General features: G+C 34.5%; 1 protein-coding gene across 1 annotated transcript in view; it reads right to left on the bottom strand.

Annotated features, from left to right (window-relative positions):
• Nucleotides 1-1,593: 1,593 nt before the first annotated feature.
• The window catches only part of WDR49 (WD repeat domain 49), a 104,524-nt gene continuing 93,420 nt past the window's right edge, over nt 1,594-12,697 (bottom strand). The window contains 1 exon segment of the mRNA XM_033132729.1: nt 1,594-1,748. Within this exon segment, the coding sequence (XP_032988620.1) occupies nt 1,618-1,748 (131 nt within the window). The 3' untranslated portion in view covers nt 1,594-1,617.

Below are 12,697 nucleotides of genomic sequence, written 5' to 3'. Positions count from 1 at the left end.
TCCCTGTGAGGGAATCAGCCTCTGCCTGAACATGTCAAGAAATCCTTTGTCTCAACCAGCCTTTTCATTTTTAAAAAATAGTTTACTTTGAAATGCTTTTAAATTAACAGAAAAGTTGCTAGCATAATACAAAGAGTTACCATCTCCCTCTCTCCTTGTCTCTTAGTTTCCCCAATTGTTAGAATTTCACCACATATATGTGCTCTATCTATATAACTAATCTCTATCTATCCATCTGTCTCTATCTTTCTCATATGTGTGTAGATAGATATATGCCGTGTGTTTGTGTGTATACGTATATAGAATGCCTGATTCAGGATGCACTTAAATGTAGATGGAGTAGGGAACTGACTCCTGAAAACCTTTCCTCTGCCACTCTTTCTGCCAAATTAAAGCATTTAATCTACTGATGATGTAAATTCTATTGTTAGAATTCATTCCACTGACTATATACTAATAAGTGAGTGAACAGAATGGTGAAGGGCAAAATATATGGTCTTTGGAGAAAAGCAGATCTGGGCTCCTATCCCAACTTTGCCATCAATAACTGAGCACTCTTCTAATGGATCCAAATCTCAGATTTTTAACCTTGAAATAGATACATCTTATACGATTATTATAAAGTTTAAACATGATGAATTTTGCAGTAACTGGACAGAATAGGCCCCTACACATTATGCATTATTTTCTTTATTTGTGGGTGTTATTGCAAAATTCTTCTCAAAATACAAATATTTTTTAAAGGACTCCTTAAAATATTAATGTATAGTAAATAACTAAAGCTATCTCAATGAAATTATTAATTATTCCTATAGGACAATAGGACACAATAAATAAATTAGCATACTAATATTGGTTGCTAGATGATGATATTTATAAAGAAAAATGGATCAAAAAAGTGAAGCCTTTGTTTCAAAACCAACATCTCCTATTTGACCTTCCACATAGACTGAGTCCTTTATATAGCCCGTCATTTTTATTTCTTTTTTTTTTTTTTGAGGCTATTACCTCTTTAGTTGTACTATGACACCCAATTTTAGAGTACATTATAACAAATTATAGAAGTAGAACTTATGTGGTGATTTCTCGATAAGTACATAGAAGAATGGATATAAATCAATGAGAATTAATAGAATAGCTGATAATGACAAGGTCTAATTGCATTATCAGAATCATTTTAAAAAGCTAGGAAGTGTAAATTAGTGGGAACGTTTTTTTTTTAAGCCAAGTTTGTAGATATTCACTGTGTAAGTACTTTTCATATTTAATTTCAGTGAGGGTTTCACAATGAAACTTGACCAAAACTATTGGTCTATAGAAGCAACCAAAGGTGTAACTGGTAGGAATACCTTGTTCTGAAATTGTACATTTTTTATATAAAAACACTTGTGAATAGATAATACCAATTGATGCTGCCCTCTCTTTTGTTCAATCTTTCTTTTATTGAGAATACAGAGAGAGTAAAAGGTGATAGATAAAAGCAGCACTAAAATATCGACTGAAAATAAAACTTTCTGAAGTTTAAATATAAAATAAAAATAAAAGTGGTGCAGAATTCTTCATTCCTTTTCTGCATTTCATATACATACTTTATGTGACAAAATATTTTTCTTTCAATTATAATTGCTTCTTATTTCTTTTTATCTTCACTTCACTACTTGTTTCTTGACACAATTGTTTAGCTCTTTGTTCACGATCCAGAATGTCTTTGGGAAACAGGTTTTTCTCAACAAACACAGCTTTCAAAGCTACAAAATGATGAAGAAAATGACATGCAAATTATATTTGGAAAGGGACCCAATTAAATGAAATAGTGGGGAAAAGATTCTCAAATTTTACTTCATCTGAAAAATTCTCTGTTTCTTAAACCAAGAGCTTATTCAGGAAAACTTTCTCTTAAGCTTCTGCTATTCCTTTGACATCAGTTTAAATTTAACAGTTAAGTTTTAACAGTTAGTTCTATTAATGTATTTATATCATGATAGAGTCCACCATTTAACAGAAGACTAAAGAAGATTGTGTTTTCCATTTTTGTGTTTTAATCTACTTAGCAGCTATGATGGACTCATAAAAAGCCAAGAACAAATTATTCTGTATTGAAATAAGACAATTAAAATAATCAAAACACAGTTTGACTATCTGCATGACTAAACAAGCACATCTGCAATCGCATCCTTAGAAGATACTTTGATCTGCAGGGATCTGTGGCTTCAGAAAAAGAAAAAAAGGGAGACAAATTATCCCCATGAGTGGTTATATTGTGTATCAGTGAGAAGTAGGAGGAAATCGTGCCATGCATTCAAAAATGAATTTTGGCTTTTTCCTTAATTTTATCATTTCAACAAATGTTTACTGAATGTGTGTTACGCATAATGTTCTGTGCTCAGAAGTAAATGGGGCACAGATATGACAAAGTCACAGGCTTTCTTCCAACTGAAGTAGAAAGTAGAAACGGTACCCAAATAACCAAAACATTATATACCATAGGATACAATTCTAAGAGAATATAAGCAATGTAAATTGCGGTTTAGCATATAAAGAGATTATAACAATGTGCAGAAATCAGAGGAAAGCCGTAAGAAGCAGATATTATCTGAGGGGAACTTAAAATTCAGAAAGGATTTTAATTGATAATAAGGACCATGGAAGGGTTACCAAGGGGGAAAGGAAATGTCAACTAGAGGGAACAAAGTACATAAAAGTGTGGAGAAATAAGAACTATTATTCAGGGAACTCTGAATAATTCAGTACAATTTAACAGAAGTATAAAATATATGAAGGAGATGAAAGTAGAAGAGTTTAGAGCTGAACTGAGGAGCACTTTAAATGCCAAGCCAAGGAATTTGAAATAAAGAAACTATGCATAAACAGTGAAACACCTCACCGTATAACAGCATCTATATATATTTGAATTAAAAAAAAGAAAAAAAACCGAAACTCTCTACTTCCCGTACAATCATGACTATATAAGCCAATGATCTTTCCCCTTTTTCTCTTGGCTATTATACAAGAACAAGCAGGAAAATGAGGAAAAATAACTCTGCAAACAAATTCCATGTTCCATGTTCAGCAAAACCCAAAGCTAGACATGACCTGCAGTCTATAAAATATGAAGAAGGGCATCCAAACAGCTGAGATTGGGCAGAAGTTACACAACAAAAGTGATGAGAGTGGAGAGTGTTAAGTAGGCCATCAGTAGCATCTCAGAAAGTGCTAGCAAAAGACACTCACTAAAGGGGAGGGGCTCAGCTGGCAGTACAAATGCTTTATCTTTCATTTATATCTATGGATGGAAGCAGAGGTGAACAAGACAGGAAACAAAAGCTCTCTCCTACCTCCTTTGGTTCAGAGAAACAGATGAGGCAGGGCTACATAAAGAATCACACCCAGGAGCTACTTTTCGCTAAACACAGTCTGCCCCTGTGGGTTGTAAAAACTGAAGGCCTTACTGATCACACATCACAAGATTTCATCCAGGGACCTACTACAAATTTCAGGTCTAAGAAAAGCCAACTCATTAAAAAGCTAATTAATTAAAAGAGGCAATTTAGAAAATTAATAACTGTCAAACCATGGACACAAAGGTATCATAAGCAAAATTCAAAACAAAACAAATTTTTAAAAGAGCAGCAAAAGTAAAGCAATACATGAACCAATACCAGAAAAAGATTGCCATTGGACAGATAAATATTGTTACTGGGCATTTTGCCACAAATTAAATTTTAAAACTTGAAAAAGCACTTGCCTCTATGAAGGAAGATCACGGAACAGAAGGGAAAGAACTCAGAGAAGAGACTAAGACATGGCAGGAAATAATGAAATGTGAGCTGGCAGTACTCAAGAAAATACAGGAAAAAAGTATCACAAGTGAAAATAGACATAATGGGAAATATGGAGGATACAAATGAGAAACACAAATATAATTAATAAGATGAAAATTAGAAAGAGAACAAATTAGAAAGGAAAATGGTAGATAATGGAAAAAATAGATCCAATATAAATGGGGTGAGTTCTTAAGAAGACCAAAGCACAAAAAATATTTAATGGTATGTAATAAATCTTTCCTCAAATAAGAGACAACTTGACATATATAGATAGGACATACAGTCATCCCTTGGTATCCTTGGGGGATTGGATACGGGATCCACATCCAAGTGCCTAATATTGAATGTGTGGTATACATATCCTTTTGTATACTTTAAAACGATCTCTAGATTATTTATAATACCTAATATGGTGTAGATATTATGTAAGCAGTTGTTATACTGTATTGTTCAGGGAACAATAAGAAAAAATTACTCTACACGTTCAGTGTAGACTCAACCATCATAGGCCTAGCTATATAGTACATGTCAGCAACAACATAACATTCTTTTTTGAATACTATGAATCTGAGGTTGGTTGAATCTGCCAATGAAAACATCATGGATACCAAGATACAACTGTACTGTGTACTTGGAATAATAGACTCAGAATAGTCAAAATCAAGACATAGCCTAGTAAAGTTATCAGACTTTAAAAATAAAGACAGAATCATTTGGCAGCCAGAAAAAATGAAGGAGTCACTTAAAAGGAGAGAAATCTAGCTTATGTTAGATGTCTTCATGGCCATAAGCAATACCAGAAGACAGTAAAGCAACACCAACACGATAATCAAGGAAAGAACATGTGAGTTACAGGTACTGTAAATATCCAAGCTGTGCATAAAATCTAAAAATGACAAATAGTTTCAATATACAGGGTATTCAGGGACCATTGTTTCCAAGAGTCCTTTTTAAGAAAATTACTGAAAAACAAATTGAGAAATGACTGAGGAAAATTTGGAGAAAGATTTGATGTAAGCATTGAATATATGTAAAGGCAGACATGAGATTAAAACAATGTGGAATTTAGGATGAAAAAATATATGGTAAATACCAAATGCTTGACAATGTAGAAATGATACAACTGAAAATTTGGAGGCTAAGGGAGAAGATATCTCACTCATGACAAATCAATGATACCTAAGAGACAAAGGACTTAAACCAAATTAAGTAACAGCACTATAAGAAAATTTAACAAAATAAAAGTAAGCACAAAGATCATATAATTGAATATAATTGTGTTGTGGAAAAGGGAAAGGGGAATGAAAAAACATGCTTATTTTACCATCACTCAGATCTAATATTTAACTGTCGTAGAGAAATTAAGGGCTAGAAGAATTATATCAACCTATGATTATAAAAGTACCACTAGAACAAACTGAAAACAAAGAAAAAATTTCAGATCCAGTGACAACCTTAAAAATATATAAACAATAATGAGCGTAAAAGAGTATGAGAAACACAAAACCAAGCTGTCTAAATATCAATAAGGTTAAATGTGCTCAATTTCATAATTTTTTAAAAAGGAGTCTTTTTTGTTTTGTTTTGTTTTGTTTTTAGTTGGATCAAAAACAAAACCCAATACACCTCTAAAATAAAATGAGTCAGAAAATTTGAAATGCAAGAATTGGAAAAGTATACTTGGCAAATAAAAACCAAAAGAAAGCAGGGCTCAAAATCTAAAATCATTAATGTATACAGAAATTCTCAAAGGGTACACAGAAACTCGTAATTATGGCTGCTGGAAATAGGTGCTAGTAAGAACTGGACAGGTTAGCATTACGGAAAGGAAAGAGATTTTTCATTGAATATTTTTTTAAATGTTCTAATAGTTGAACTGTATGAATACATTCTGGGTTTTTTTTTGGTTTTGTTTTATTTTTTTGTTGTTGTTGTTGTTGTTTTTTAGCAAACATGAATAAACCCGGAACTACCTCATAAGGGAAGCTATATATGAAAATACTTTCATTTTGCCTAATACCACAATAGGAGATGATGTGGATTTCTGTAGCAGTTAATCCTGTCCCACCTGACTACAGATTAGCACTTCAGAATCACAAGGCTTTCTGAATGTCTTAGAGCTTTCTTGAGATTCACCAAGAGCCAGAATATTACTTCTGAAGTAAACTTTAGCTGTTTTTACTGATGTTTGTCACTAAATTAGACAAATAATTTTCAATGTAATTAACTGGTTTTCACAACAATTAAACCAATAACTAACTGATAGGCCCTTTTAAGATCTTGAGAGAAACCATCTTGCCAGAATAATTCATTTTTTTATTTTTCGTTAAATATGATAAAAATATTCATATGCAGAGGTGGATCCCTGTTTTCTGGGCCTGAAGCTTACAATTTTCGAATCACTCTTTTTAAAAAAGCATATAAAATTACAAATACAAAATTATTCATAAAAGTGGCTATTTACTTAGGATGAGAAAAAAAAATCAACAAATTACCAGAGATTTATAGAGTTGGGTTCTTTTCTTCTGAGATCTCTTTTAGGAAAGATACCCAAAATGCTTACCTGAAAATGATTCCTGTTTGCAACCTGGCTTCTACTCTTCACCTTGTACGCTCTAAAACTCCCAGCAACTTTCCAACTGCTCTTAAGGATCTTTGTAGGTGAGGCCCATAAAACAACGTAACCTTCATTGGTGTCATTGGCAATCTCCTTTATGTGGCAAAAACATCTCGAAATTAACCTAACACCCTCTAAAAGGGAAATATTAATCATTTCCTCTCACTATTCAGAGTAATAACATCTGTCAGGTTAATGGCACAAGGTTTTCTTATGATGATGTGAGTGAGTCTGCAATGGATTATGATACATGTAAGAAACTATTAACCACTTACTGAATTTATTTAAGATGATAAAAGAACATCTTGAACCTTGCTCTGATGGCATGTTTTCTTGATGTATTAACTTGGCAAGGCTAATGTCCCAGTTATTCAATCAAACCCTAATCTAGGCGTTGCTGTAAAGGAATTTTGCAGATGTAATTAAAGTCCCTAATCAATGGATTTTAAGGAAGAAAGATTATCCTGGATAAGCAGGGTGAGCCAGACTTAATCAGTTGGCAGGTCTTCAAAGTAGGGCTGAGGCTCCTAGAAGAGGGAAGAAATTCTATCACTGGACAACAGCTGCAGCCTGTGCTCAGCCTGACCATGATCTTCCCTTCCTGACTCAAACCTGTTCAATTTGCACTTGCTCAGTAAGCCCTTGTCATAAATTTCAACCTATGGTCCTGCTGGTTCTGCCGCTTCCTGGAACACTGACTGATCCACTTGCTATGAAATACACTGTTTACCACACAACACTGCCAAGGGTAAAGTGTTCCTACTGAGACCTAAAGACTGATTTGTCAGGTTTCCTCTGGTTTGTAACTGGAATCTGTTGGATAATCCTTGTAAAGAAAATGTATGTTTATTTCAATAATACAGCTTATCTTACAGCACCCTCAAGTTCCCACATAGGTGCTAGCATAGGAACCTCAAGTCTCAAACTTCTTGCTTTCCAGGCCCCACAACTTACTTAGAATCTCAGAGAGCAGTTCTCTTAGAAATGTTAGCAATAGCAAATGGATATGGATTCCTGGGGTCACATTCCTTCTTCAAATACCCCAAAGGCTTCCCTTCACACTTAAACCAGGCTACATGGCCCCACATGGCCTGATCCCTAACCCTCCCCCACCCCGCCAACCTCATCTGGTGCCAGTCTCCATAGCTCTCACTCTGCTCCAGCAGAACTGACCTTCTCTCTGTCCCTGGAACATGTCAACCTTATTCCCACCTCAGCAGCTTTACACTTCTGTGCTCTCTCCTTGGAATATTCTGTCCCCAGTTCTTTGGGGGCTGCTTCCTTCTTTCAGGATTCAGCTCAAAAATCAGAGAGAGATTCACTGATGCTCACCCTAGCACATCCTATCACATTATCTTGTATCATTTTCTTCATACCTCTTATCAATTTCACTATCCAAACTTAACTTCTTCTTATATGTAGTTACTTATTCATTGTCTATCTCTTGCCTGGATGCTAAATGCAATGAAAGCAAAGAATTTTTTTGCCTTTATACTCCACATACCCTTAGCACCAAGCATGGTGTCTGGTACATGCAAGGTGTTCAGCAAATATCTTTGTTGAATAAGTGAACAAATAAAGGAAGATACCTCCAAGCATGCAACTGAGCATGTGGGGTGGGCTCAGTCCCCACACTTTAGAATTCTTGCATTCCAGAGACCTAAGGGCTCGCTCATGGTGAGAGGGTGGTTCTCCATGTCATATATTGGAATATCCATCCACTTACCCCAATCCCTGCTCATAAACATCTACATCTAGTGTTGTTGGTAACCATTTATATTCATTATTTCCTAACTAGGAAAATATGATATTTATATTCATCACTTCATTTGATAGTTGGCTGCCTAACAAGATTTGTTATAATGATAACCAAAAGGTGTTTTTAAAGCAATGAAAATAAAAGATGTAATGGTCATGAAGCTATTAAAACATTTTCACTAAAATAAAATGATTCAGTGATTTTAATGGAGCAAAGTTAATCTTTTGTCATCTGATCCTTCCCTCACCCCCCAATTGGCCACTATCACATGAAAAATAGTGTCAAACCAAGCAAAGGCAGCCTGGTAAAAAGGGACTTGGTGACTATGTCAATATAGCACTGCAATAACCAGCCATTGATAACCTATGAGTGCACAATATTCTGAAAACCTTCTCTCTAATTCTTATCCTCTAAGTCGTCTAGGTAAATGCTTGTCAAACTTTAAAGTGCATGAAAAATCACCTAGAAATCTTGTTAAAATGCAGATTGTGATTCAATAGGTTTGACTTGAGGCCTGTAATGCTACATTTCTAACGTGCTTCCGGGTGATGCCCATGCTATTATCCACTGTACACATTTTGACGTCATGGTTCTAATTCTAAATCTAGACTCTAGGTCAGTATCGCCAAGCTGTCATTCAACTTCCAGCATCATCCAGTAAGAGTCAGGTGACAAAGCAACAGAGTGGTGAAGATTAATTAAAATGTTGTAATAGTCTACAAACGACTCTTGAATGATTGTTATTCACGACCTATTGAGCCTTTTCTTCCCTTTCTTTTTAAAGACTATTTTTAATAATATTTTTAGGTTTACAACAAAGTAGAAAGGCAGGTACAGAGATTTCTCATATTCTCCCTGTTCCCACACAAGAATAGCCTCCCAGAACCTCACCGGAATGGTTCCTTTTTTACCAAGGATGAATCTTAATCATCCCAAGTGCATAGTTTACCTGAGGGTTCTCTCTTGGTATTGGACATTTTGGGGGTTTGGGCAAAGGATAATGATATATGTCCCTTATTATATTACCATACAGAGTATTTTCACTATCCTAAACAATTCTCTGTGTTCCTCCTACTCATCTCTTTTCCCCAATCCCTAGTAACCTCTGATTTTTTACTGTCTCTATAGTTTTACACTTTCCAGAATGTCATATAGTTGGAACCATACAGTGTTTACCTTTTCACATTGGCTTTTCTTACTTAGTAATAGTCATTTAAGACTCTTCCGTATCTTTTCATAGCTTGACAGCTCTTTTTTTTTAATGCTGAATAATATTCCATTGTCTGAATGAACCACAGTTTATTTATCCATTCACCTACTGAAGGATGTTTTGGTGGCTTCCAAGTTTTGATAATTATGAATAAAGCTGTGATAAACATTCATTTGCAGTCTTTTGTGTGACATAAGTTTTCAACTCCTTTGGATAAATACCAACGAACATGATTGCTGGTTTGACAAGAGTATGTATAGTTTTGTGAGAAACCACCAAAATGTCTTCCAAAGTGGCTGCATGATTTTTCATTCCCACCAGCAATATGAGAGTTCTTGTTGCTCTACCTCCTCACCAGCATTTGGTGCTGTTGGTGTTCCAGATTCTGTCCATTCTAACAGGTGTGTGAAGGTACCTCATTGTAATTTTACTTTGCATTTCCATGATGACATATGATATGGAACATCTACTGAACCTTTTAAAAAAATGTTTTTTACAGGTTAATGATTTCTGTTTTGCATGACCCAAATTTTGGTAGGTATGTATGACTTTTAAGATTATTTGGTGTTATCATGTAAACACAGATATAAAATAATAGGAAGGATTTTTACTTCTAAAATCTAAGTTTTGTGCTCATTCTGGATCTTTAATTATTTAAATTTTACTGAAGTGAAACATGTGTAGTAATCTCTCATTTCTTACTTAAAATGAACACATCTATAAATATCTTCTTGTGTTTTAATCGTTTGCTCAAGTAAGAAGGGTTTTATAATATCAATGATTCTTTACTGGTACTAGATTTAAGATTATATTCTAAAGCAAAGACATATTAAACTAGAATTTACTGAAAACCTATACGTATATTTTTCACCTATAATTTAAGACCTATCGAGAGAAATTTTGTATGTCAATGGAAAACCATATATTGTCTCTAGCACACCCTTCCAGATGGTCAGATTCTAGCTGAGTTCACTATTTCTGAACTATTTTGTCCCCTCTTTGTAAATTGCAGGTTATCAATAGATATGTGGTAGAGTCTAATCTGTATGATCAGGAAGAGTTTCAATTGACTTCCTCCCCTTCTTTGGAAATATATAATACCAATTTGGCCCCTACCTGCAAACTGGATTGGAAACTGTTACCTTGCACAAACTATCAAAATTTAGAAAATTTTCAATTCTTCCACTTTCCTTCATTATCTGACTACAATTCTCCAAACTAACTTTCCCACTTCTCACACCTGCCTACAACTGAGAAAACCTGACAGCCCAAATCCCTGTCCAGATGCTATGTTGCCTTGCAGATATCCTTTTCTCTCAGGATGTCCAGGACTCCAAAACAACTGACCATTGCCATCACCTTGCCACATATCATTCAACTGGTTTTGCAGGAGTGATGCCAACAAGACTTCCTGAAAAGCAACTTCTTAGATGCTGCTTTTCCCTACCCAGATTTATGATCACTTCTGAGTTGTTCAGTGATTGATGATATTTATTCATCATGAACAAAAATGGGGGGACTGATAATGTTAAACTTTACCTGAGCCCTATGCTCCTGGAAAGCAGAGAGTTAAGAATCCTGCCACCCTTTTTTGTTTCGGAAACAGATACCGAAAATAAGACCTAGCCGGACTACCAGCTCTAATGTGTCTTTTGGAGCAAAAATTAATATAAGACCTGGTATTATTATATTATATTATATTATATTATATTATATTATATTATATTATATTAAAGATCCGGTCTTACTTTACATTAAAAAAATGATTAGGTCTTATATTATTTGTTGCTCCAAAAGACGCATTAGAGCTGATGGTCCAGCTAGGTCTTATTTTCGGGGAAACACAGTAACAGCAAAGCACCACTCTGCTCTCTTGTATTCTGAGGTAAGACCCTCTCCACCCTTCCTCACACGTCTAATAAGACTTGTGGATTCACTGACCTGCCTCTATAAACTCAGGCCCCCTTCCTTTTCTTTGAGATGTTCCTTTTTAATGAATATTCTGTCTATTGCAGTAGTCTGATTGAAATCACCTGTTTAATTGTTCCGTTCATTTTGTCTTGACAGAAAAACAACAACAAAACAATTCACCTGAGGTTATCACTAATGCAGCATTTTCTCTGCCCTGGAAGTTTTAAAGATTTACAGATACAATGTGAATTCATTATCGAAACCTGACCCAGAGACACTTCTAAGTAGTTTCCTGATTTTTGAATCAAGCATATCAAAGAAGGGTTTCAAGCTGTTTGAGAATCTGCAGGGAACAACTTGGAAGCTGAAGAGTGTGAAAGGATGTTTCAACTTGAAAGGGAAAGAAAGAGAATACAAAAGGACATTAAAAACCCAGCAGGTAAGAATAAAAAGTCACCTGGGGATTAGGAAGTGTTTGAAAACTGTCCCTAGTTCCAAAGGGATAGTTCAGAACATTGAAAGTAAGTCTGGCACAATGCTTCTCATCATACAATTGCCAAATAACCTTCTGCACACTGTAATTATGGAGATTGAAGGAGTGTATGCAAAATGCAGTGCAAAGGAAGACTTTAGGGACACCGTAATGATAGCATGGAGGGGCGATATATTAGTAATGGAGATTTTTTTAAAACTCTCTTTTGTAATAACTATTTTTAAATTCAGCAATTATTGTCCTGAAAAGATGAACAATTTTAAATAAAAGTGATTAAAAATAGATATTATAGTAAAATGGTTGGTTTTAAAATCAGCATAAAAAATAGGCTGCCTAGGGAATGTGATTTGTGTACTATTTGAACAAGGAAGGCTGCACTTAGAAATATTAATAACATGGTCACCTGAATAACATGGACACTTCTCCTCTAGGGTCCAACTTTTACTACCGATGTGAGATTAGATAAATTACCAGTTTTCCCCGAAAATAAGACCTAGCCGGACAATCAGCTCTAATGCATCTTTTGGAGCAAAAATTAATATAAGACCCGGTATTATATTATATTATATTATATTATATTATATTATATTATATTATATTACATTATACTATATTATATTATACTATATTATTATATTATGTTATGTTATATTATATTATATTATATTATATTATATTATATTATGTTATGTTATATCATAAAGACCTGGTCTTATATTAATTTTTGCTCCAAAAGATGCAGTAGAGCTGATTGTCTGGCTAGGTCTTATTTTTGGGGAAACACGGTATTTAAACCCTTTATGCTTACGCTGCAGACTCTTGATGCCTATGCCACAGACTCTTCGTATAGAAAACAGGGACAAGAATAATTCCTATTCATAGA

The sequence above is a fragment of the Rhinolophus ferrumequinum genome, chromosome 2 (assembly GCF_004115265.2).
Source record: "Rhinolophus ferrumequinum isolate MPI-CBG mRhiFer1 chromosome 2, mRhiFer1_v1.p, whole genome shotgun sequence".
Taxonomy (NCBI): domain Eukaryota; kingdom Metazoa; phylum Chordata; class Mammalia; order Chiroptera; family Rhinolophidae; genus Rhinolophus; species Rhinolophus ferrumequinum.
Note: the sequence above shows the minus strand (reverse complement) of the source record. Positions and strands in the feature narration are given on the sequence as shown.